The sequence below is a fragment of the Vombatus ursinus genome, unplaced genomic scaffold (assembly GCF_900497805.2).
Source record: "Vombatus ursinus unplaced genomic scaffold, bare-nosed wombat genome assembly UNPS02014811.1, whole genome shotgun sequence".
In the NCBI taxonomy this organism is placed as follows: Eukaryota; Metazoa; Chordata; class Mammalia; order Diprotodontia; family Vombatidae; genus Vombatus; species Vombatus ursinus.
The window spans coordinates 19721249-19747124 of NW_020954589.1; the positions used below are offsets into that span (position 1 = coordinate 19721249).

Sequence of the window (25876 nt, forward strand, 5' to 3'; positions counted from 1 at the left end):
GGGATGGGGGGTGGGGGCGGGGAGAGGGGCGTGACTTACAGGCGCATGCGCCGAGGAGGTTGGAGGGGGGGCCCGGGGCTCCTTTGTTCGCGTTCGCCATTTTGCCAGGCAGCGGCAGTGGCGGCGGCAGCGGCGGCTGGAGCCTCTGATTGGGTTTCGGGGTCCGGTACTGGAGCCAATCAGCGCGGGCAGCGAACCGGGGGAGCGAGGCACGGTGAGTGTGAGGAGCCAATATCCAGCGGCCCAGAGCCGGCCCCAGCGCCCCGATTGGCGGGTCTCGCTGACCACTCAGGAGAGGCCCAGGCACCCGCCGAGCCCGGGGAGCGGGGTGGGTGGCGGCGGCGGCGGCGGCAGCAGCGGAGCCTGTGGGGCGGGCCTGTCTGGAACCGGGCCTTGGCGTGGTGTGGCTGTACCGGGGACTTCCCGCCACTCCCGGCCGAGGCCTGCAGGGGGCCGCCCCGCCCGTGTGGGGATGGCTGGGGCCTCTTCGGGCGCGGCACCTTGACCCAGGGGTCCCGACGTCCCAGATGGGGCCCGGATTCCCCATTCGGCCACGGCTCCAGGCGCCAACCCCCAACCTCCCTGGGGCTTGGGCACCACCTCCTTGGGCCCGCAGGCTCCAGGGGCTGTGGTGGACGGGTCTCCAGTTAATGCCACCCCTCCAGACCCTTGCCGACCTTACTGACCACCCAGCACCCCTTTCTTGCTCCCCTCCGTGGTCTCCGTCTGGACGTGCCCTTTGTACGTTTGTGTGTATGTGTGCACGCACTCACACTCATTCGTTCTCCTCTCCACCCTACTCAATCATCTGGACCCTGAAATCCCGCCTGCTTCGTCTCCCTCCTCCCCGTTCTCTGTGAGTGGGGTCTGCTTAGACCCTTGACCAGTCCCCCTTTCACAACCCAGGACGGGCAGTCTGGCAAACCTGGTACAAAAGCCCCCTGCCGTGGTCTCCCCCTCCCCCCATACGCTCCTTCTTGGTTCCTCTACTGTCTGACTTCCCTTGTCCGCTTGGTTCCTGGATCCGGGAGGCCGGTGGCCTCCCCTCCACTTCTCCCACCCCCCACTCCCCTGGCCTGACCATGCCCCTCCTTCCAGCCAACATTCCCTGTGTCTCTTGTCCCGTTACCGTTACCACCCCCTTTTGGCTCGTCATTTCCTCTTCTCTCGTTGCTGGGGCAGAACATCAGCCCCCTCCAGACGTGGTGCCAAACCAAGCTGCCTCCTTTTCCCAGGCTGCATGTCCATTTGGCTCCTGAAAGCTCCCTGTACCAATTTGTTCTCCTCTCAGAAAGAGTGACTGCAGGAGGCCTCTTTCAAAACATGGAGTTAATTTTCCCCTACCACCATCTTCTTTCTTACCTGACTTATGGCAGCCAGGACCTCAGGTTCCTTCTCTTGATTTATTTTTCTCCTATTGTATATAGTGTGTAGTTAGGTCCCTATTTATAAAATGTTTTGCATTTTAAGTTTGTTTTAAAAAAAAACATTTTTATGTGTTTGTCTTCATGTTTAGGACCAAGCTTCTTTTTCTTAAAAAAAAATGAGAGGGTCCTTTCAACTTTAAATCCTATGGTTCTGGCTGCAGTAAAGTTGTAGCAAGTGGTGACTTTTCGGTAGAGTTGTACAGTACTTGGATTCAAGTGAAGTGTGTGCGTGTATTACAAGATTAAGTCAAGTTAAGAAGTACTTAATTAAATACCTAGTAGGTGCTAAGCACTGTATTAGGAATGCCCCTAAGACAAAAACAGTCCCCTCAAGGAATTTAAAATCTAATGAGGACAACTTGCAAACAATTACCTACAAACAAGGTGTACATTGGATAAATTGGAGACAATCTTGAGTAGGCACTGGCATTGACCAAGACTGGGAAAGGCATTTTGCAGAAAGTGGAATTTTAGCTGTAACTTGAAAGAACCCTGGAGGCAGAGATGAGAAAGGTGAGAATTCTAGGTATGGAGAGAGATAAAATGGAGAGTTGGGAAATAAGAGTGTCATGTTAGAGGAATGGCGAGGAGGCCATTGTCACTGGATGGAAATACTCAGAAAGGAGGAAAGTAAAAGAAGACTGGAAAAGTAGGAAGGTTATGAAGAGCTTTAAAAGCCAAACAGGATTTTTTTATTTGATCCTGGGGGTAATATGGATCCACTGGAATTTATTAAATGAGGAAAGGGTTGACATAGTCAGAGGTGGACAGAAAAATCACTCAACTTTCTAAGAGGTTCTGCTTATTATTACTAGAGTTGATTTCTTTTGTACATAAAAGGAGATTTTTGTCCCAACTCTTTTTCTTGGTCCTAGCTGTTAAGTAAGGAACCCTCAAAGAACTTTTTCCCCCTCTGCTTTGCTTCTTAGAATTCAGTTTTCTTTGATAAAAGTAATGATGAGTTCTTAGTTATACACATTATTGAATAGAGTTTGATGGTATGGATAATTAAAAAAATAACATTTGCCTTTGGAATATGTTTTTGCATATCTTTAAAAAAAGAAGTATCTCATGTTTGTAAATTCCCTTCACAAAATTGAAAGCTACACTCGAAAATCCAACATAGGGAAGCTATCTCAAGCTTGCTCTTTCTGCTCTCTGCTGGAGAGTGCACATGTGTTTTATCTGTGTGAGTGTGCACTGAAATTTGGAATGCTTAAAAGTTTCATTCTTGGAATTGTATCCTGAAAATACACATTGTGTTCACTGGAGGATCTTTGAATTTTGGGCTTTGCAATTTTTATGGGATACTTTAGGAAAATAGTTTTTTACATAAACTTTATTTTCTTGTGTGAATGTAAGACTTAGATTTTACGTTAATCATAGGGTGGGATAAAAGCCAAAAAGGCATACTATGCTGTCATAATTGACCATTCAGTGGAGAAGAAGGATATTTTTGAGGCATAACTGTGTTAATGAAATTGTCATTTGGCCATCTGAAGGCAAGAATAGTAGAGTTGAATTGTGCTTTATTGAACATCAGGGTCACATGCAATTGAGCTCTTCAGAGGCAGTCTAGAGAAATGTATAGAACATGCCTGGACTTGGAGTGGGTAACCTTTGGGTGTGTCTCCTGAGGCTGTATATAGTCTGGTTGGCTATATAACCCCGAACCTCAATTTTTTCATGTGTAAAATGGGAACAATAGCACCTACCTTTGAGGGTTATAAGGATCAAATGAGCTGTGTGTGTGTTCGTATGTATGTATGAACGTACACGTGTCTCTAATGTGAGCTGCAGTCATATATGCAATTTCAGTAGAAGGGCCTTTTTTACGCCCCTCATTTTGCACTGGAAGAAACTGAGGCCCAAAGAAGGGCCTTGCTTGAAGGGGATTTGAGCTGGGTCTTGGAGTCCGGGTCGAAAATGTAGAAAGTTGAATCAACGTGAGCTTGTATAGAGTTTAGGCTTTACCTTGTGGTTTCAGTTAACTAGAAATCAAAGATACATTCAGTATTTAAATGCATTTCCTTCCATTCATTGAAATCCCATGCAAACTCCAGAACCCTCTAGATTTTGATTAGGTAGTCCTTTCCTACTTAAAAACATTTAATGGCTATTTGAATAATATTGAATTTGATCTCAGGCCTATGTAATCTACCCACTTGATTAAAATAGTGTATATGTACCATAACATTGAATGAAAACAGGCCTTACAAATGTGCCACCTGCCTTGAAATTATTTTAAAAACTGTTGTAGAAATATAGGCTTATTGTAATTACAATCCAACTGTATAGTAATTTAGCCTTGTAATTTTAGTGCTAAATTATATGCATAAGTCATATATTATTATAGTGATCTATATATCTATTGACTATAATCCTCTAGTAACATTTCTTTCTTAACCTTTCTAATAGGAGCACACTCTTAGCCATATCCCAGGATATCCAGTGGGAGGTTGTCATATACGGAATTGCAACCTAAATGAGACATGGAACAGTATACAGCAAACAGCAATAGTTCTACAGAACAGATTGTCGTGCAGGCTGGACAGATTCAGCAGCAGGTATGAAAATGATTCAGCTTTGAGTACTAAAGTAACAGAATTGGCTATAGTATTAATAGGGACTGCTGTAATACCGTTGAAAAATTATCATGTTCTGGGTTTGGTGAGATGCAAAGGTCTAGAAATTTGCCTGGTAAGATTTCCTTCTATTTGGACTCAGTATCTCAAACTGTGTATTCAGGTTTCTTTGCAACTTGTATTCTATCCACAGCCCACTGGAATTGTTTGTTCATGTTACCTGAACAGCCTGCCTTCTTATTAATTAACCTGACAAATTTATTTCCTGACAAATTATTAAAGTTCAAAATGTCAGGCTACTTTCATGTTGAACTTTGGAATGGTTAAGTTTGTCTTCATGTGAATATATTGAACTGATTCTGTTCTGTTTCTTTTCCTGATGGAATTGATGTATGGACACCTTGGCTTTCTACAGTAGATGAAAACAAAACACTTAGATTCAAGTAGATCTGCTTTGAACTGGTCCACAAGATGATTATTTTGGAAAGTTAATATCTAGTTCAGCATTAGGATAATATTTAGACAGCTGCACTTGCAAGTATAGATGCATTGGAAAAGGATTTAGAGCTGCTGGTTTTTAAATTAATCCCAAATCCAGGTAGGATATTGTTGTGAAATATATATAGATGACATTTTTTGCTGTTTCTTGCTTAGGTTTACTTTATTTTAGGATAAGCTTCCACTTTTTTTTTTCCCAGTAAGAGACATTCATTGTACGTTAGTCTGACTTCAGATAGAATTGCTGATCAGGTATAAATGAAAAGGGAATTAACTTTTTGTTGGGTTTGGCATTGTTTCCAAGCTCTAACATATTGTACTTAGAAAATTGAAGTTTTCAGAGGGCATAACGGAAAGTTGTTCCTGATTAGTGGCTAAAGGATGAAGTCAATTTGAATTGATTTCAGTTCACTGAGATCACCCTTTCCAAATGAGCGGTTTCCACAAAAGCTTCACCATCTAGATAGTATGCTAATTGATGTAAAAAAAATTTTTTGTCAGAAATAACCATTAAGATAGACACAACTATATGAAAGCCATTAGATTCATTTACTACTTTATTGCCTCTAAGGTAGTTGAGTTGAATAGAAATAGTTTTAGGTTATAAAAGTTGTAAATTTGTAAAGGTGCTTAGTCTTTAATAATTTGTCCCCATTGCATCATAGATATTTGTAAGGTCCTTGAGAGCAAAGGTCTAGTCCAGGCCTGCACAACCTGCAGCCTGTGCAGACTGCTTATGGCCCACCGAAGGATTTTGGGTGACCCACAAAAAATGTAGAGGATGTTTTTCTCTACATTTTTTGTGGGCCGCCCGAAATCCTTTGGCGTGCCCGCAAGATGCTGTGGTCCACAGGTTGTGCTGGGGTGGTCTAGTCTTGTGTTTATATCCTTCTCTGTCTAAAACAGTGCTTTGCATGTAGTAGGCACTCATTATAAGACTTGAACTGGTTGTATTCAAATGCTGTGAAATTCTTCAAATGTACATTTTCCTTTTGAAAATGTAGCTGCAGTTCCAGTAACTTTGCTATCTAAATGCAGTTGAATACCAAGTGAGTGCTGTAATACAAAGGAGCCCTGTAATGCTTCCATAAGCAAATGAATTGAATTGCCTGTTTCTGAAAGCTACCTTACAATTTGGTTTTAAACATGATGAAATGGCATCTAATATGACCATTGGCATATTAAAGAGCAGAGTCTTGAGTCTCAGTAAAAGGACAAATGCTTATCTCCCCATCATTGTTCCAGTTGATGACAGTAGCAACTCGGTCAGTTCTTTCAGTCTGAGAGTCCAGGAAAAGGGGCTTTTGAGGAGAGAATCTCTCGGTCCCTCCAGGAGGTAAGGTGATCTCTTGTCTTGAGCTGTGCGTTTCCTTGTCAAGTTTCAAGCTATTCCTGTTCCTGTTCCCAGCAGCAGGGTGGTGTCACTGCTGTCCAGTTGCAGACAGAGGCCCAGGTGGCATCCGCCTCAGGCCAGCAAGTCCAGACACTCCAGGTAGTGGTGATTTCTCTGATTGTATCTATGTGAGCACTGCATGAACCTCCCTTTCACTTCATGTCTGATGCTGTTTTGTCAGGGTTTGAAATGGGAAAGGTAAAGAGAGTGGCATATGATTCTCTTCTCTATTTGATGCTGCCAGTTTTCATTTGAGACCCATAAAAATTCCTGTTGAGTTTCTTAATGTTTCCTAGAAAGCATGCAGAAACTGTTGTCATCCAGTTCTGAAATCATACGTATCTCTCTATTTGGAATTAATAGAAAGGGAATGATTGAATGAGTAACTGGAAGCAATTCTCAGCAGTAGGAATTTTAAATTAACTTAGAAATTTAATTAGGAGTTTGATCTTTACTCTTGTACTGAATGTGAATAATTTGAGATAAAAGGAGACAAGAAAAAAAATGAATAAGGCTTGAATTAGCCATTTTTTTAAATTAATGAACTAAATGGCTAGAAAATAGCAAGCTTAATATTATGTATTATTTTCAATAAATTAGTGTAGTAGTGGGCTGACAATGTAATGTATTCTCATAGAAGGAAGTTCATTATTAGCTGTCCGAAGTAGGCAATAGGAAAGCTAAGTTGATTAAAGAATTATCATTGACATATGTAAGCAGAATTAGGTACTTTGTCAATAGAAAACTTCAGAAACTAGCATATTGGATGGTCCCCTGGAGTAGATCTTTATATGGTTAAATTAAACAGCTTTTTCTATGCAGAAACTCTACTAGAGCATCCCATAAATAGATATTGGTGAAATACAAATAAGCTCATCAAATTTATATGTATAAACCATTACCTTTTCCTGACCTGAGATTGAGAATTACTTTACTGTTGGGTTTGGAGGGAGGTTCCTTCCCTTTTAGGGATCAAGGCCAAAAATCCCGTTGGTGAGTTTTAGTAGAAAGTACTTTAGGGCAATTTAAATCGATCAACCAGCCAGTATTCCCCATAGTGTAGATGAGTTGGTAAAGAAGAGCCTTGGCTTTTGCTCAGAAAACTGGAACTCTAATTCTGTATCTAAAACTTTGGGATTAGATAGTGTAATAGTCTGTGAACCTGCAGATAGTATCTCCTTAACTTACCTAATTGAACAATTAGGACAGAAGGTAAGGTAAGTTATTTCAAACCCTGATTTGTGCGGCCCGTTTCATTTGTTCCATGTAGATTGGAAATTCTTAAAACAAAAGCTAGGGTACAAGGCTCAGATCTTTACTGCTTAGTGCCGTGCACTGCGTGGTTCCTTACTGAATTGGTACTGGTTTTCCTTTTCATGCCAGTTTGTCAGAAAAGAATAGTTGTAGGATAATGAATTATGCAAATTTCTGAATATTACATCCTGGAAGAAGTTGATCTTATATGTGCTACCCTAATGGTATTTGTCCCAGGGTTCAGTGGCTCATCCATCTTTTCTGCTTGCTTTGTCTTAGTTTTAATATATAAATGCAGACAGTTCTTGCTTTAAGTAAATGGACCATTCCGCAGACCTATGTAAAATGATTTTTACATAATATGAATTTGCCTGCAGATGTGAGGGAGGGAGGCAGAGAGGAAGAAGGCATATACTCATCTGGTTCAAGGACAGGGGCCAGGACAGAGAAATGAGAACAGGAGAAGGAGCATGCAGGGGCTGGGCCAGCCACATGGTGGCTGGACATAGACATAAACGCCATGCCCAAACATAGATAGAAGACAGACACGTTGGGGAGGGTGTTCCAAAAGTTTTGCCAAACTCTCAAGCCAAACCCTCAACGGTCTCTCCAAGCATCCTTTCTTCTGCTTTCACTCGGAGGTTTGGGTGTTATTTTGGGAGGTGGGGTGCGGTGGGAGGCCTCAGTGTTGGAACAGAGAGCACAGTGCTGTACAGTAAAGTTAACATAGGTGTGTTTTTGGAATGCAGGTTTCTTTCAGAATTCATAAAGTTGAATTTGTGTAATGCCAATTTACACAAAGCCAGAACTGTCTGCAAGTATTGCAGATTGTCATTAACTGCCTGTGGAATGGGAACATAATAACATGCTGATTAACCGTTGCTGCTCGTCTTGTGCATGTACTTTTTAACTGTTCACATATCAAAGGCTTCTCCTTAGTCAATGTTCATTTTTGAGTACATATAAGTGGTGATCTGGAGAGTTATTGAGAGGTGATGGATAGCTAGATAAATAGGAGTGCCATATATAAAGCTTATCTCAAGTACTTTCACACTTTTTTTTAAAGAAAAGGAAGCTCTTGATGGAAATAAGTAGCAGCCCTTTTTCTCTAGGGATCTCATTATTTTAGAGGATTGTTAATTGCTCTTTTAGGTATTCATGCAATAAATGTTCTGAAAACCTATCTGTGTATCAAATATTACATGGGCTGTGTGTCTCAAAAGGAATCCACTTTGGAGTGAGAAGGAAGAGGAAACAGGTATATAAGAATCTGATAGTAAAATTTGTAGATGATAAATATGGAATTCTTCCAAGGGACAGAATAATAAAGCCTGGAATTTGAAATGTCTTAATAATGTTCTTTTACTCTCTCTCACCTGTTTTTATAGTGGAGAAAATAATTCCTAACTTTGTAGTCTCTAAAAGTATAAACTGACCCTTTTATCAGCATATTTTAGTCAGCTACTAATTTTTTTTTTTTAAGTAGAAAGTTCTTTTGTGAAAGAGTTTCCTTTATTGGTTTGGAAGAACTCCCATCCCAAAATCATGATGGAACCTGAGAACAGAAGGTCCATACTACCCTTGTGGCCCTTGATCATTTTTATTTCACTGAAGTGATTTGCACTATGGTTTCCAGAAGGAGTTCTGGGAAAAGAACATTTCATTTTAAGAATCAAGATGTTACATCCCACTTGTAGTTTCCAGACTTAGAGTGAGTTCCTCTTAGAAACTTGAAAAGTAGGAATTCTATTCATATCAGTTGCCTCTATATAATTTCCACATTCCTCATTCTACTGAAATTAAAATCAATATGGTTGTATTAAGGAGCATTTAAGGGGATCCAAACATCTCATATTGGTTGGAACAGCACATGGAGTACATCCATTTAAGATCAATCTATAATTTAAGGCAGTAAGCATTAAATGATGAAAATTACTCAGAATCCTCAAGGTGAGTTTGGAAGAGTGAATCAGAGTTGAAAGAAAATGGAGAGAGGAGCTTACTTTTAAAGACCCTAAATGAAGGTGCTTTCCACGCAGGCGCTTTGTATTTTTTATACTCCTCTCTCCCTCTCTCCCTCTTTCTCTCTCTCTCTTTCTTGCTCTCTGTCTCTCTCTCTCTCTCTCTGTCTCTCTCTCTCTCTCTCCCCCCCTCCTCTCCCTCCCTCTCCACATTACCTAGAATCTTCACTCTCCCCTTTGATAAATGCCATTCCTGGAAATTGGTCTGCTGGCAAGCAACCAAATTTTCTTATCAGCTACTATTCCATGCATGTTGATAAAAATCTTGGTTTTTTGTAAATCTGTTGAAACTTCAAAAGATTATACTTGTGTTCTATTTTAACTTTAAACTACCTTGACATTTAGTCACATATCTTACACTGAAAATCACTGATAGAAGGCCTCATACACTCATTTTTCTTCACCCCAATTCCCAGCACATTTTTGTCCTGAGTGACAAAAAAGGTAGTGGGTAGTCCTGATGACTGGCTTATAGTTAAATTCTTTCTCTGTGTAGCTTTATTTCATTGTTCTCATTCTGTTGATCTCTAGGTCCAGGGCCAGCCTTTGATGGTACAAGTGAGTGGAGGTCAACTAATCACGTCAGCTGGCCAGCCCATTATGGTCCAGGCTGTCCCTGGTGGCCAAGGTCAGACCATCATGCAAGTACCTGTGTCTGGGACACAAGGATTACAGCAAGTAAGCTTCTTCATGTCATTGTATGGAATTCATTAGGATGTAAATTGTTGTTATAATTTTTCTTAATTATACTATCTTTATTTTTGTATCTTGCCTTAACCTAACACAGTGCATTTGACATTTAATAAGTGTTTATTTAACTTGTTCTTCAGATTAATTGAATACACGTTGCCACAAATCATTTGTTGATTTCATTTCACCAAACTTTTACCAGGTTTGTCCTTGGTACTCTGTGCTAGATCTTGGAGATAAAAAGACGAAACAGTTCCTGCCCTCAAGAAGTTTACATTTTATTGGGGGAGTACAACATGAACACAAAAGAAAAATAGAATACAAATGACTGGAGGAGTTGGGGGTTGGCAGTGGCATCAGGGAAGTCTTCATGAAAGAGGTCATACCTGAATTGTGGCATAAAAGAAGACAAAGTTTTTGAGGGGTTGAGATGAAGAGAGAATCCATTCTAGCCATGAATAATGGATTGAGTGAATACATGGAGAATAGAACATGTATTAAATTAGGAGAAAGTCTAGTGTTCCAGTTCTTCTAGAACATAAAGTTTGTATAAGGAGCTATTATAAAACAAGGCTGGAAAGATAGGTGGAAGCCAAACTATTGAGGGCCTCACATACCAAGCTAAGGAGTCCATATTTTATATCAGAGGCATTGAAGAACCACTGAATATTTCCGAGTAGAAGGGTGATATATTCATAGTTAGGAAGAAGTTGCCTCAGTTCCTCATCTTAGGAAGATGGTTGGGGCAACTGTGTGAACAGTGGATTGACGAGAGGAGAACCTGGAATCAGGGAAATCGATTGGGAGTCTGTTATAATAGTTTGGGTTGGAGGTGATGAGGACCTACTTATATTAGTCTGGTGGTTCTGTGAATGGAGTGGAGGACCCAATGTGTGAGTGTTGTGGGAGTTGAATTGACAGGGTTTGACAACTGATTGGATGTGGGGGAGAGGAAAAGAATCAATGATAATTTTGAGGTTATGAATGTAGGTAACAATTCTAATTGCACTAAATGATTTTAATAATCTCTATTTCCCCATACCCATCTGGTTTTTCTTATTAGAAACTGAAATAGAATCATTATAATGTTGGATATATAGGATAAGGAGTAGGATTTTAGAAATATGCTTTAATCAAGTTAAAGACAGGAATGGGGTGCACCTTCAGCAGAAGGAATTGGTGTGAATTTAAGCAGTACCACTGAAGTAATTGAAAAGAATTTATTAAATGTGTTAAGTGTTTTGTTGTTGTTCAGTCATTTTTCAGTTGCGTCTGACTGTGACACCATTTGAGGTTTTCTTAATAAAGATTCTAGAGTGGTTTGCCATTCCTTCTCCAGCTCATTTTATAGATGAGGAACTGAGGCAGAGGGTGAAGTGACTTGCCCAGGGTCACACAAGCTTGTAAGTAGCTAAAGCCAGATTTGAACTCAGGAAGATGAGTCTTCCTGACTTCAGGCCCAGCACTCATGCCATCTAGCTACCTTGCTTAAGTGCTTACTGTATACCAAACCATATACTAAGTGCTGGGATACAAATTCAAAAGTGAGATGGTTTCTACCCTAAATAATCCTACGGTCTAAAGGGGGAAAGAACACATAAAGGGGAATGAAAATGAGGGAGTCACAGGGATGTTAGTAAAATCATAGAAGAATATACACAGCCTTTCCAGAAGCAATGGCAGTACACTGATTTGCTGTGTTTGTGTGCGTGTGGGGGGGGTAGCAAAGAGTGGGAAATTGAGGGAATGCCTGACAATTGGGAAATGGCTAAAGAAATTGTTACATACTTATGATGGAATACTATTGTGCTATAAGAAATAGTGAGGGGGGTATTGTTTCAGGAAAATCTGGGAAGGATGATATGAACTGATGCACAGTGAAGGGTGCAGAACCAGGAGAACATTGTGCACAGTAACTGCAATGTTAGACTTTGCTGCTTTGATCAAAATAATGATCTATGATAATTCCAAAGGACTCAGAATAAAAACTGTTCACCTTGAGAGAGAAAATCGATAAACCCTGAGTGCAGATTAAAGCATATTTTACACTTTTTCTTTTTCGGCAACATGACCAATATGGAAATGTGTTTTGCATGATATCACATGTATAATGAGCATCATTTTGCTTGCCTTCTCAATATGGAGGGGAGAGGAAAGAAAGTGGAATTCAAAATTTTAAAAATGAATGTTAAAAATTTTATAAACTCTTCCCTCTGTAAGATACCTTGAGATGGCTATTTATTTCTTCCCCTTGCCTCTCAGAAGGGGATTTATATTTACCATCTTTGAAAGATAATTATTTCCTGTGTTCTCAGTATTCTAGAAGAGGTCCTACAGCTTAACCTCAGAAATTTGTTCTAGTGTTTTCTTAGCCACTGTAGTTGGCTTCTTTAGTATGTGTCCCTTCCAGCTCTATAGATCCTATGAAATCCATCCTACTTTGGGAGCTATCCGTTCCCTCTTGAACTAAACTGAAATAATTGATAAGTAGTTCTTGATTTACAACGATGAGGAGGATAAAGATAATGCCATTCCTTCCTTTCTTACTGTGTGCCACTTTTTTGAAGTATAAATTGAGAGAAAATAACATTAGAAGATCAAATGAGGGAAGTTTCAAGATGAGATAATTTTCTTTTTTTATCTTTTTAACTTCCATAGATCCAGTTGGTACAGCCAGGACAGATTCAGATTCAAGGGGGTCAGGCTGTGCAGGTGCAGGGTCAGCAAGGCCAAACCCAGCAGATCATCATTCAGCAGCCCCAGACTGCCGTCACTGCTGGGCAGACCCAGGTAACTGCTCTTTTCTAGAAAGCAATAAAATGGTTCATTCGAAAGTATTAAGATGCTGAGCCAAACCATTTCATATATATATTAGAGATGGGAAGTTAATGGCTGTAAAAGATGAGGAAGTTAAATAACAGATATAAACCTCATCTTTATTTTTAAGGGGAGGGTGAAACTAAAGAATCTGAAGATTTGAAACAAGTATCTAATAGAAGGAATGAGAGTTCTCCAACTTCCATTCTGTTTCTGTTTTGGCCACATTTAGCCTTTTTGTGATAGTTCAGTTCTTTACCCCTTGTAAGGAACCTCTATCTTTCTCTTAAAGTTGCTTTTTTGGATTAAACTGATCCCTTTTCAGTAACATGCTTATGAAATGTATGTGGATCTATGTGACATCCCATTTCTTTTACTCTGAAAATACTTTTAGGAGGATATATGTTGCCTATTGATAGTGTTTATTGTTGGCTCCTTGCAGACTCAGCAGCAGATAGCTGTCCAAGGGCAGCAAGTGGCACAGACGGCTGAAGGCCAGACCATTGTCTATCAGCCAGTCAATGCAGATGGCACTATCCTCCAGCAAGGTATGGGCCATATGTGTGCCTTCACGTCACTGTTTCTCTCTTTCAGGTGTATTTTGTTTCTCTTGGGTGGCTGGCTTACTCTTGAAGAAGGGGCATCTAGCTTCCCATAAGTAGTACTTTTCATTCTTTCATATCTTCTTCAGTCTCATAGTTGAGTAGTTGCTGTAGTTTTCCTTTGCCAAAATATTGTGATCACTTTTTCCAAATGAAAAGAGGTTTCCCCACAAGAAACTTATAAAACCTTGGTCTCAGGAGTCCTACTGATTCAGACTTTGAAAGCTCTTTGAGAGCAAATGTGGAAATGTTTCCATACGTTGGAGTTTAAAGATTGAAGATGGTCAGAGTTTTAAAAGTGGAAGCTTTGGAGTATTGGGAAAGAGAAGGTTGTGGTGGGGAAGGATTGATTTAGCTTCTGGAAGCGTAGCATTTATAGTCTTGTTGCTAGTATAACTGATCCTAGGACACTTTGTCATCTGTTCAGGGAACTGGGAATCTGAATTTTCATTTACATTTTGCAGCTGACTTGTGACCTTGGGCTATGAGTGGCTGAGTCTCCAGTTCACTGCCAGTGAAAAGCTTGAATGTGTATTTCAAAGGGAAGTCCACTACTTTGGATGCAGAGTGGGACTATTACCTCCCTTGGTGTGAATTTAATGTTTCTTTTAATATAATCTAAGATTGACAACATGGTGTAGGAGATAGATGGTTGATCTTAGAGTCAAGCATATTTTGGCTCTTTGAAGACCCCAGGCAAACAACTTAACCTTTCAGTATCCTCAGACAACTCTTTAATATTGTAAGTTGTAGAACAGGTGTTATTGGAGAGAATATTTCCTCTACCAGTGAATTCACAGTTCTGGTCCAAAAACCAAAGAGATGGGACTTGCAGGGCAATCATAGTACATTGTTGACTGTTTAGTCTCAGTGCAAGTCAATAGTATGTTTCAGTCATGTCTAACTCTTTTGTTTAACTAACATGATCCTATTTTGGGGTCATCTTGGCAAAGATACTGGAGTGGTTTGCCATGTCTTTCTCCAGCTCATTTTATAGATCAGGAACTGAGGCAAACAAGGGTAAGTGACTTGCCCAGGGTCACACAGCTTGTGAGTGTCTGAGGCTAGATTTGAACTCAGGTCCTTCTGTCTCCAGTCCCAGTGCTCTATCCGTTGTGCCACCTAGCTGCCTTCAGTAGTACAATATGGCTTTCAGTTCAACAAACATTTTTATTAGGTTTGAGATGTATAAAAACCAAATGTAATCAGGCTACATTAAATAAAAGTGTCATGTCCTGAATGGTAGTAGTCCTACTCTACGTTGCACAGGGCAAACCACATCTGAAGTCTCATCCAGTTTTAGGCACCTAATTTTAAGGGTGTGTAGGTGGAATTGACAAATAGTCTAGAAGGAAGTGACCAGGAATTGTAAAAGTTCTGTATACCACGTCATCTAAGGAAGTATTGGCTGAATTGAATTTTGAACTGAACATTTAGCCTGGAGAAAAGTCTTTAGGGAAGGAATATGTTATCTTCAGATATTTGAAAGACTGTCATATGGAAGAGGGAGCTACTACTACTGTCACTTCAGTGGTTAGAATTGGGACCAATAAGTAGAAGTTATAGGGTAGGTAGATTTCAGCTCACTGTAAAGAACTTTCTTTTAGCACCCAAAAGTAGAATGGACTGCTTTGTGAAGTAGTGAGCTTCTCAGCACTGAATGTGTTCCATACAAAACCAGAATATTGTAGAGATAAAGTTCCTGCATTGAGTAGAAAGCCAAACTGGATAGCCTCCCAGGGCCTTTTCAACTCTAGTATTCTATAATTTAAAAATACTTGATGTAAATACTCTGACCTAGATCCTTTGGTTTCTGGTCAGTGGATCATATAAAAATACAGTTTGTTACAGAGGCACTTTTATTGACAGTCTGAGGAGAGCAACTTTTAAAAGTTACTAAAAAGAAGCCGCTTTTATCTTTGGACAAGTCCTATTAATAATTATAGCTGACTTTTGTCCAGCATGTAAAGGTTTGCAAAGATTATATATGTATGCGTGCACGCGCACACATACAATCTCACTGATCCTGAAATCTTGCACAAAATTTATATGTATGATTATAGTCAGGTCAGCTTGTGGAGGGGATTCTACAGATGCAGATCCTTTAAAAATCAAAAAGATCCTACCTTCAAATATGGGAAATGTTCATGTGAATACTTGAATCATTCCAGTTGTCCTAAAGATAGGGTGAGACCATAGTGCTGGGGCCCAGATTGATCCTTTTGAACTCGACTTAGAGAAAATCAGTTCTTATTAGAAAGATGGTAAGATGAAGAGATGACTGCCTACTCTATAGCTACCCTGGGTCACTGAGAATGTGCTCAACAGAAGAAAGACTAATTTCCCTTGTTTATTTGTGCTTTTTACAAATGTTTTATTTTCTTAAAGTTACCGTCCCTGTTTCTGGCATGATCACCATCCCAGCAGCCAGTTTGGCAGGAGCACAGATTGTCCAGACAGGAGCCAACACCAATACTACTAGCAGTGGACAGGGGACTGTTACTGTGACACTACCAGTTGCTGGGAATGTGGTCAATTCAGGAGGAATGGTCATGGTGAGTAATGGATCCTGTTGTTTCCTCTTCTCTACAGGTTTTAGTACTCAGTTTACTCTTCTGTAAAATGAGGGCATTAGGCCACATCATCCCTAAGGTACTGCCTGGGTTTATAATTCTGTGACAATAATTACAATAGAAAGAGCATTGGCTCTGGAGTCAGAGGACCTGGATTCAGTCCCCATATCTGATAGCACCTGTATGACCTTGGGCAAATCATCTAACCTTCCTGGGCCTCAGTTTCCTCATCTGTAAAATGAGGAATTTGGACAAGGTGCTCTCTCAGATCCTTTCCAGCTCAATTTTACGATGATGCTATGACACAAAACAGATTTTTTCTTTGATGATTCCTTGACATCTCAATTTATGCCTTCCAGAGCTGATTTCATTTACAAAAGCTGTATAATACAACTCTAGCCTTTTTTTGTTACAGAGATTCTATAAAAACCTGTTTAAGACTTTTTTAATATATGAATTATGAAGGTCTATAATACTTTTAAATTAAGAATTTGATTTTGAAGTGAAATTCTTACAGTTGGAGCCTTCACTAATAGAGGAGTGTGTGTGTGTGTGTGTGTGTGTGTGTGTCGGGGTGGGGGGAGCCCATTCTGTGCCTCCACTCATGCTGCCCTTCTCCTTCCCCCTGCCCTTCATTGCAGGTATTCACCAAGCATTTATTAAACCCCTACTATGTGCAAGGCTCCGTGCCAAGCACTGGGCATACAAAGATGAAAACAAAACATTCCCTGCTGGCAAGGAGCTTACATTCTATTAGTAGGTGAGAATCTGTATGTTAGTGAATAATTTAGAGTGATTAATCGTTTTAACAAAGGATTTTTTGAGGTATTAAAGAGTTTTGCTAAGGAAGCCCCTTAAAAAAGCAAAATAGTTTATATTTTAAATTAATTAATTTATTAAAAATATCATTTACATAAAACTTTATCAGGGAGGGACATGTTAGGTAAACTCTACAATATTTACCAACAGTGAGATGCTCTCAGAGATTAGGGAAGAAATGTTCAATCCCACAAGGATTGTGGGTTTTGTAGTACTCTATACATAAACAAGTTAACTCATAACAGAGTGAAGACTTGAATTTTGCAGTTTCTCTTTGTAGTGGAAAGAATACACAGAATCTTCCTGCGTGAAAAGGGCCTCAGGGATCAAAGAGGTTTTGAGGGCAGTTTTATTGGGATAGTTAACTTAGCAAGCATGACAAAAGAATGATCAAATGACATATAGACGGGCTCCCAAGGACATCTAGGACACCAAAAATTCAGTAGGACAAGGCTGGCTGTCATTGGTTAGTTTGTTTCATCAGAAATGGCAAGGAAGCACAAGATAATTATTCTTGGTATTTGCTACTATAGGTTTGAGCTAACATTGTGTCACACGGTGATGAGTCTGAATAAATATCAAGTAAAATGAGATTGGTGCATTCTACCAACTTTATTGTGTATATGTACCTGATTGCTGTTACTGCTGGTATTAGTAATGATGATAATAGCCATTAGATGGCAGCAGCTATTCGTAGCAGATGAAGCAAGCAGTGGACATGATTTGTTTTGAGATACTTTGAAGTCATCTTTGTGTTTCTTACTACAGAAGCAAAAAAAAAAAGGGTAGGCAGGGATCCAGCAACTCTGCTTTGTCAGGGCATTTATGCTGCTAAATAATAAGTTCTGGGTTCTTTCTTATTCAGATGGTACCAGGGGCTGGTTCTGTGCCTGCTATCCAGAGGATCCCCTTGCCTGGAGCAGAAATGCTTGAGGAGGAGCCCCTCTATGTGAATGCTAAGCAGTATCACCGGATTCTTAAGAGGAGACAAGCTCGAGCCAAGCTAGAGGCAGAAGGGAAAATCCCCAAGGAAAGGAGGGTAAGTATATAATTGCAAAGTATATAGAAGAAGTGCATTGGGCCTTTTTGTGGTCTGTAAGTTAATAGTCGTAAGATCAGTCTATTTCCCCTTTGACTTTCCTAGAAATTTATCTATAGTGCTTTTCTTTGTCTTCATTGGTAATAATTAATCATTGCTAATAATTAACTGAGAGACCCAATTTGGTAGAGCATCATCTTCCATGTTTATGTGGATTATAAGAAGGGAAGCACAATGTTATTTTGGATATTAGTAGATTTTGACATTTGAGATCATAGGGTTAGAACCAAATTTTTATTTCACACAAATTTTACTTGTTTACTGTACTCAACTGATTGTCAGATTTTCTTCCCAATCATTCTCTACTTTTCCCACTGAATTAAAGTTATTTGTCTTTTACATTGCCAAACACAGTGCCTTGCACATCGTAGGGTACTTAAAAACTGTTCATTGAATTGAAACTATATATGCTGAAGCTGTTTTGAGGGGGAAGATTATACTTAAATAATTGAGGTCTCTCTAAGTTAATAGTTAAATAGAAGGATCTCTGTCATTGCAGAAATATTTACATGAGTCTAGGCATCGTCATGCCATGGCAAGGAAACGTGGAGAAGGTGGTCGATTTTTCTCTCCAAAGGAAAAGGATAGTCCTCACATGCAGGTAATGATAATAGTAATAAGAACAATGACTTACATAAACCTAACATGCTAGTTGTATCACACATACATTATCTCATTTGATCCTCATAACAACCCTATGAGGTAAGTACTAACATTAGTCAAAAAGCACTTATTAAGCACCTGCTATGTGCCAGGCACTGTGCTAGGTACTGGAGAAAGTTAAAAAATGAAACTGTCTCTGCCCTCAAGTAGCTTATTTTATTGGAGGAGAAAACATGTAGTCAGTCAATAGTTAACAAACAAAGTTAATTAAATACTTACTATGTGCCAAGCAATGCCCTGGGAATACCCCCCAAAGGGCAGAAATAGTTCCTGCTCTCAAGGAACTCAAATTTTAATTGGGGAGACAACATGTGAACAACTATGTATATCCAGGTAAATTAAAGGTAAACGGAGAGGGAGGGCACTAATATAAATGAATATGGAGCAAGAGAATTCTTGCAGAAGGTGGAATTTTAGCTCAGATTTACACATATGTATTTGCAAAGTAAATACAAAATAATTTTTTGAAGGAAGGCCCCAAACATCTTGGAAGAATCAGTAAAGGTTTCTTATAAAAGGTGGCATTTTAACTGAGCTTTGAAGGAAACTTAGTAATGTTCTGAGAGTTGGAGGTGAGGAAGGGTACAATTAGGGGTACAGCCAATGCAAAGGCAGAGAGTTGGAGGTTTGAAAGGGAGAAATAGTAAGAAGGCTAGTTTAGCTCGACTGTAAAGCCTGTGAAGGGGAATCATGTATAATATGGCTTGAAAAGTGGGCTGCTAAACAGAGGAGTTTATATTTGATCCTGGAGGTGATAGGAAGCTACTGGAGTTTATTCATCAGGGGGGTGACCTGGTCAAGTCTGTGCTGTGTGGAGAATGGGTTGAAGAGGGGAGGAGGTCAATTAAGACAGCAGTAAGAGCAATTAGGAGTCCATTGCATTAGTCCAGGTCAGAAGTGATAAGAAGTTGAATTAAGTTTGTGGTTGTGAGTCCCAGAAGAATGTGAGAAATGGGGGCAGCTAGGTGGCGCAGTGGATAGAGCTCCAGCCTTGGAGTCAAGAGGACCTGAGTTCAAATATGGTCTCAGACACTTGACACTTACTAACTGTGACCCTTGGCAAGTCACCAAAAAAAAAAATGTCAGAAATGTTACGTAAAGGTAGAGTAGAAACAAGATTTGGAAACTGAATGTATGGGCTGAAAGGGTCAAAGATGACACCAAGCTTATGAACTTGGATGACTGGAAAGATGGGTGGTGCCCTCAACAGATAGAGGGAAATTCAGAAGAGATTTGGAGAAAGCAATAATGCATTCTGTTTTGGACGTATTGGGGTTGAAGTTACTTTGGGATATCCACTTTGAAATGTCTAATACAGAGGTGTCAAACACACAGACTGTGGGCTGCATTTGGCCCACATCATAGCCCAGTACAACCCAAAGGAGATTAAAGTGTAATTGGGAGATATTCAACAAAATAAAAATGCAATAAAACATATCACACTTTAAAGTTAAGTCAATATGCAGTGTGCAGCAATCCTTATGTACAGAGTAGTGGCTCCCATTTCTGTTTGAGTTTGACATCACAGGTCTAATAGGTGATTTGGAATTCTGGAACTCAGTCTAGGGCTGGATCTGAGTCATTTGCATAGAGATGGGAATTGGTGAGGTCACCAAGAGAGCAGAGAAAGAAGAGGAGAGGCCCTAAGACAGTGCATTCCAGTACCTCAAAGTTAGCGGTGGAATAGCATGATGATGGAGAGAAGGACCAGACAGCTAAGGTAAGAGTATCGCCAAAAGAGAGCAGGTGTCCCAGTAATTCAGAGAGAAGAGTGTGTCCAGCATTGTTAGGTGCTGCAGAAAGGTCACAAAGGATGAGAATTGAGAGGAATCCATTGAACTTGGCAGGTAATGAATATTTCAGATGATTATTGTCATCATCCCTAATTTTCAGATTAGGAAATTGAAGTGCAAAGGTTAAGTGACTTGCCCATGGTTGCATAGCTAGTACATGTCAAGATGGGGTTCGAACACAGATTTTTCCTGCCTCTAGGTCCGGCATTCTTTGTACTACTTCTCTTCTCATCGAGTGAGGATTTGGTTTCTGTGCCATTGCCCTGTTCTCTTTCTTCCTTTTATTTTCTGGATTAAGGGGGAGCTGAAAGGGGCAGCCACGTGGCACAGTAGATAGAGTGCTGGGCCTGAAGTCAAGAAGTCTCATCTTCCTGAGTTCAAATCTGACCTCAGACACTTAATAGCTGTGTGACTCTGGGCAAGTCACTTAATCCCTTTTGCCTCAATTTCCTTATCTGTAAAATGAGATGGAGAAGGAAATGTCTGACTACTCCAGTATCCTTGCTAAGAAAACCCCAAATGGAGTCATGAAAAGTCAGACATGACTAAAAAATGATTCAACCACCACAAAGGTGGCACAGTGGATATAGCATCAGGCCTGTAGTCAGGAAGACATGAGTTCAAATCCAGTCTCACGAACTGAGTGACCCACAAGCCACTTAACCTGTTTGCTTTAGTTTTCCTCATCTGTAAAATGAGGATGACAATAGCACCTACTTCCCAGGGTTGTTATGAAGATTAATAATGATGATGATGATAATGATAACTAACATTTATATAGTATTTATTACATACCAGGCACAGTGCTAAATGTTTTATAGTTAGTATCTCTTGATCCTCATAGCATTGTAAAGTGCTTAGCACACTGCCTGGCACATAGTAAGCTCTATATAAATGTTAGCTGCTGCTATTATTAAATCTTTATCTCCAGTCGTGACATCTTAACCTTCATGCCAGTCACCCATTCCCAATTGCCTACAAAATGTTAATTGGTCACTTCAAATTGAGCGTATCCAGAACTAAATTTATTATTTTAGCTTTCAGTTCCCTTCCACAATTAGCCAGTGGTTGTTTATTACAACCTTTGTCACTTTTTTTCAAACTGGAAACATTGGCATCATCTATGTATATAACTTGTCACCAAGTCCTTTTGGTTCCTTTATCACAACGTTTGTAGACTTCATCCTGTCCTCTTACCCAGGGTTGAGCCTACATGACTTCAGTAGTCTCCTGGTCAGTTTTCTATTTCTAATCCATCCTTCACAGCACCAGTGCCAGATTAAGTTTCCTTAATATTTCCATCATATCCTTACTGGGCTCAACAGTCTACTTGGGCTTCTCATTTCCTATGACATCAGGTCCAGGCCCTTTTGCCTAGTTCAAGACCTTCCACCTGGATTTCACTTTTCCTATCCAATCTTACTGGCTGTTTTGTTTTTTTTTTTTTGTTTGTTTATTTTTTGGAGTATGAATTCTCTGTTCCATCATTCAGCAAGCATTTAAGTACCTTCTGTGTGGTAGGTAGTACCTCCTACTGAGAATGAAAAAACCAAAAAATAATTTAAATAATCCCTACTCTCAAGAAGATATATTTCAGTCAGGTTTCACACTTCACTGCCTCTGCCTAAGTTATGAATCCTGCTTTTGTGCTTTGGTTTTTGCTACTTCCCCATTCTGAAATGCCCTGTGCCCCTCCTCCTTTTCACCTATCCAAGTTTTACCTCCTGTATGAAGCCTTCCCCAAGTACTTTGATTCACATCTCCCCAGTTATATCTCTGACCATAATAGATGATTAGCACATTCTGTTAGTAGTCAAGCTAGGTTCTCATCCTACTGAATAAAGCCTGCCTTCCAAACCTGGCTTCAGAACCTCATGGGGTTCTACTAAATACTAAAAATCATTATGTAAAAATTACATAATAAAGGCTATTTCAAGAGAGCATTCAAACCGAGATAGAGACTGTATCTTTCACCCAACATTCTTGGCACATGTGACTGGTTGGGTCTTTCCAGGAATGCTACCAGCTATACTCTTCTGGGGACAGTACTATCATAAAGCCTCTGCCACCCTTCTGGGCTGCCATCTTACTAGCCCGTGACTCTCCTAAGAATGCTGGAAGCTACATGTTCCCTGGCCGGGATCAAGGGGCTGATCCCTATGGAAATACACCAACCAGAGGATATCTAGCTTCCTGTTACTGTTCCTCATAGACTCTTTCCCCCTGCCTTACCCACTGGTGTTGCCAGGGGCCAGAAATTTGGGTTCCTGGAGGGTCTGATTCCCAGAAAAGAAATAGGGCAAAGTACTGAGATGCTGATAAATTTTTTTTTTTTTTTTTTTAAAGAAAAAGTACAGATCAATCCTTTTCCCAGTTTGGGAACAGAGGAGGGAGGGACTGAGAAGAGGGTGGGACCCAGAAGTCTGAGACTTCCTGGTTCACCATTCCCATTTTTTGTTCTCTAGCCCTATTCATTTACAAAACTCCAGAAAAACCAATGAAAACAGCAACAAAATCTTTTGTGGTCAAAGAACAAATCATAGAACCTGTAGATAAATTCCTTTATAAAACCAGAATTATGAAATAAAACACTGAAACTTTAGGAAGGTAGCCAAAAGAGGAACACAGGTTGTCAACAATTGTATGAAACAGTACTCCAAATCTCTAATAATAATAGAAATGCATTTTGAAATAATTCTGAGGTTCTACCTCACATTAGAAGTGGAAAATGACAATTGTTGGAAGGGCTATGGGAGCACAGACATTGGTAGTAGAGCTATGAAGTGATTAAATCCTTATAAAAAAAATAATTTGGATCCAAGCCTGAACTGCATACCCTATAATTTGGCAATACCGCTATTAAGGGTATACCCCAGGAAGGTAAACAGACACTGGGGAAGAAAAATATTTATAGCAATACTTTTGTTGTAACAAAGAATTAGAAACATGGTGGGTGCTTCTCAATTGTAAAATGAATGGACCAATTTTGGAAGGTTAATGTATTGGGATATTGCACTATAAGAAATGACAGAAGGGACCGATTCAGAGAAGCCTGGGAAGAAGGATTTATTTGAACTGATTCAGGGAAAAGTGAATAGAACCAAGAGAACAACGTATAAGAAGACTACAGCATTGTAGAGGAAAATGACTGAAAGAATTAAGAACTATGATCATTGCAATGACTAATGAGGACTCCAGAAGTCAGATGATGACTCAGTCCTCCTTCCCATCTCTTGGCAGAGGTGATGGCCTCCTGGTGCATTATGATGAGTCATTTATTTGGGGACTTAGCAAACGTGTGTGCATTTGTTTTGCTTAACTGTGCTTATTTGTTTCCTGGGAAAGCTCTAATTTTTTTCTGGGGTTGGAAGTGAGGAAGGGTTATGAGACTTAGGCCAAAAAAAAAGAAAAGAAAAGAAAAAATAGAAAAGAAAGTCAAGATCGTTTTTTTAATACACAGAAGAGAGCAGAGGAAACAGGTCAGTGTTGGTACTACAGTGTTAACTTATGATGTCCTTAAAACCAGGGTTACATAATAGAGTTTCACAGTTCCATATACAATTCTCTTTTCTTTGTATATGAAAATGTTAATGTTTGTTGATTTTCAGATTCATAATTTTAAAAAGAATATTTTTAAAAATCATTATGTTATTTTCATCTCTAAGTAGATTGTAGCTGTCAGTTGTGGGCCAGGCCTGACTCGATCCAGTGTGGTGGATTGGAGGGAAATGAGACACTCATAGATCATCTAACAATTAACAAAAAGAAGCTCACTTAATAGCATGGAGAGGATTTTCAGCAAGGATACAACCTTGATACAGTTGAGTGAAGCTCCCCCTACTTTCACATTAGCCAGCAACTCATATGCATTTCCTCTCCCACTACTTCAAACAAGAGGTCATACTGATTCACTCCTGCCAATCAAGGCCAAAATAAACTTATAAACATTCAACAAAAGTTTTACTGAACAATAGCAGGATATTTAGCAAGGATATAATGGTTCCCTTGCCTCCAAATTTGCCATGATAGCACTCTTGGTCAGAAATATGTGCCAAACCCAAGGAGCCCCAGATTCCTCCTGTTGCTAGTTTTTTGTACTTAGGTGAAGAGGAAATTATTTCAATAGTTGAAACCTTAGTCCTTTGGACCAATGAATGGTTTCATTCTCTTTTAAGGAAAAGCAAACAATCTACCTGCCATGGACCCTAGTTCCTGGACCTAGATGTTCCTTCCACAAGCTCCACAAGACAGGGATTATTTTATATTTCTCTCCTAATTCCTACTAGGGACATAGTTGGCACTTATAAGTACCTGTATATCCAAAGTGGAATGTGTTAGCCCCATCTCTTCTGCCTTTTAAAAAGGCAGTGTGCAGGCAATGCTAACCGCTCCATATACTTATTGCAAACTGTGTAGACAGATAAACTTTACTGATGCTGAATTTTGTTTTTGATAAAACTGTCTTTTTTCTATGAAGACTTGTTGTGAAAATCAGAAGTATTTAACTTTGGAGAAGAAAGATGATTTTTTTTTTTTTTTTATCGTTTCTTTGTCTCCAGGATCCAAGTCAAGCAGATGAGGAAGCAATGGCACAAATGATTCGAGTATCCTAACCAAAAGCAGAGAGAGTGAGCTGATCCAGGTTCCTCTCCACTGTGTCCCATTATCCCAGGAAATTGAGCAGACCTTTCAGTGGGACACTCAGGATCACATTCTGCCCTTTTCTGCAAAACAGAAACCACTTAATTTTTCATAAGTGGTTTGGTATTATAATTGCAGTGATCTCTGGCGAATTGAAATTCCAAGGACTCTGTCCCACCCTTCTCAGTCAGGACTTCAGACTGTTAATGACATTAGTATTTCATATATTTGGATGGTACAAGAGACAAAAAGCCAATGAGACAGTACTACAAGCAGCACTTAATTTCACTGGTGAAGCAGGGCCATCCCAGGGGAGAGATACTGTTCAATCGTTAGCAGGACTGCAGTCCGGGAAACAACCACAGCCCGCTCCTTCCCACTTGGAGTTTGGTTAGTCTCATCCATCCATGAAGTTTGAGATTTTATGTGTGACCAACAGAATGAACATGTTGCATGCAGAGATGACTTTCAGGCAGAGGAAATTTCCATCCTGTGATGTGTAAAGAGCATACTGTTCCCTAAGAATAAGGTTCAATCAGCCTGTGATTGTAGCAAGAACCTGAATCCACCTGTTTGGTTTAATGCCAAGGGGAAAAAATGTACCTCTGGAGTAGAACAGTCAAAGACTCAGTAGCATTTTAAAATGCTTCTCTTCTCAGCGTAGGTGGTCTTACCTGCCTTCCCACACTGAAAATGTAACTGATATAGAGATCACTTGGATTGCAGATTTTCTCATTTTTCCCCCTATAAGGTGCTAGGGATGGCCAGTCCTAGAAGTTGCCATTCCTGGAGCAGAAAACAGAACAACTTAAATTCTTTTTGTGTTCAGATGCTGAGAACGTTCGTAGTCAGTAAAATGTCAAGAGAGCAAAACTGTAGGTTGCTGATCACAGACTTTTTGTAAAACTGTCCACCTTTGACAGCACTTCAGGAATAGAAGGGAGAATGCAATGATGTGTGTGTGTGTGTGTGTGTGTGTGTGTGTGTGTGTGTGTGTGTGT

The 25876-nt window shown here is 39.9% G+C and overlaps 1 protein-coding gene across 5 annotated transcripts; it reads left to right on the forward strand.

Moving 5' to 3' along the window:
• The first annotated feature begins 115 nt into the window (after positions 1-115).
• LOC114053465 (nuclear transcription factor Y subunit alpha) lies at positions 116-25870 on the forward strand. Of its 5 annotated transcripts, none has more exons than XM_027876550.1 (10): positions 116-214; positions 3846-3994; positions 5919-6005; positions 9710-9856; positions 12527-12658; positions 13128-13233; positions 15676-15842; positions 17545-17718; positions 18278-18379; positions 24794-25870. In XM_027876550.1, exons 2-10 carry the CDS (start codon positions 3920-3922, stop codon positions 24845-24847), a joined length of 1044 nt encoding a protein of 347 aa, XP_027732351.1. In that variant the 5' UTR covers positions 116-214; positions 3846-3919; the 3' UTR covers positions 24848-25870. The 5 variants fall into 5 exon arrangements, with proteins under 5 accessions (XP_027732351.1, XP_027732354.1, XP_027732353.1 ...); XM_027876553.1 differs by having other exon boundaries at positions 5919-6002; XM_027876552.1 differs by having other exon boundaries at positions 5922-6005.
• The last annotated feature ends 6 nt before the right edge of the window (positions 25871-25876 follow it).

Bases quoted from the DNA above. Each gene is read 5' to 3' on its own strand.
- LOC114053465 (XM_027876550.1), top strand. From the start codon at position 3,920: ATGGAACAGTATACAGCAAACAGCAATAGTTCTACAGAACAGATTGTC. The intron at 6,006-9,709 runs GTGGTGATTTCT...GTTGATCTCTAG, and splicing joins AAGTCCAGACACTCCAGGTA to GTCCAGGGCCAGCCTTTGAT. The intron at 17,719-18,277 runs GTAAGTATATAA...CTGTCATTGCAG, and splicing joins AAATCCCCAAGGAAAGGAGG to AAATATTTACATGAGTCTAG.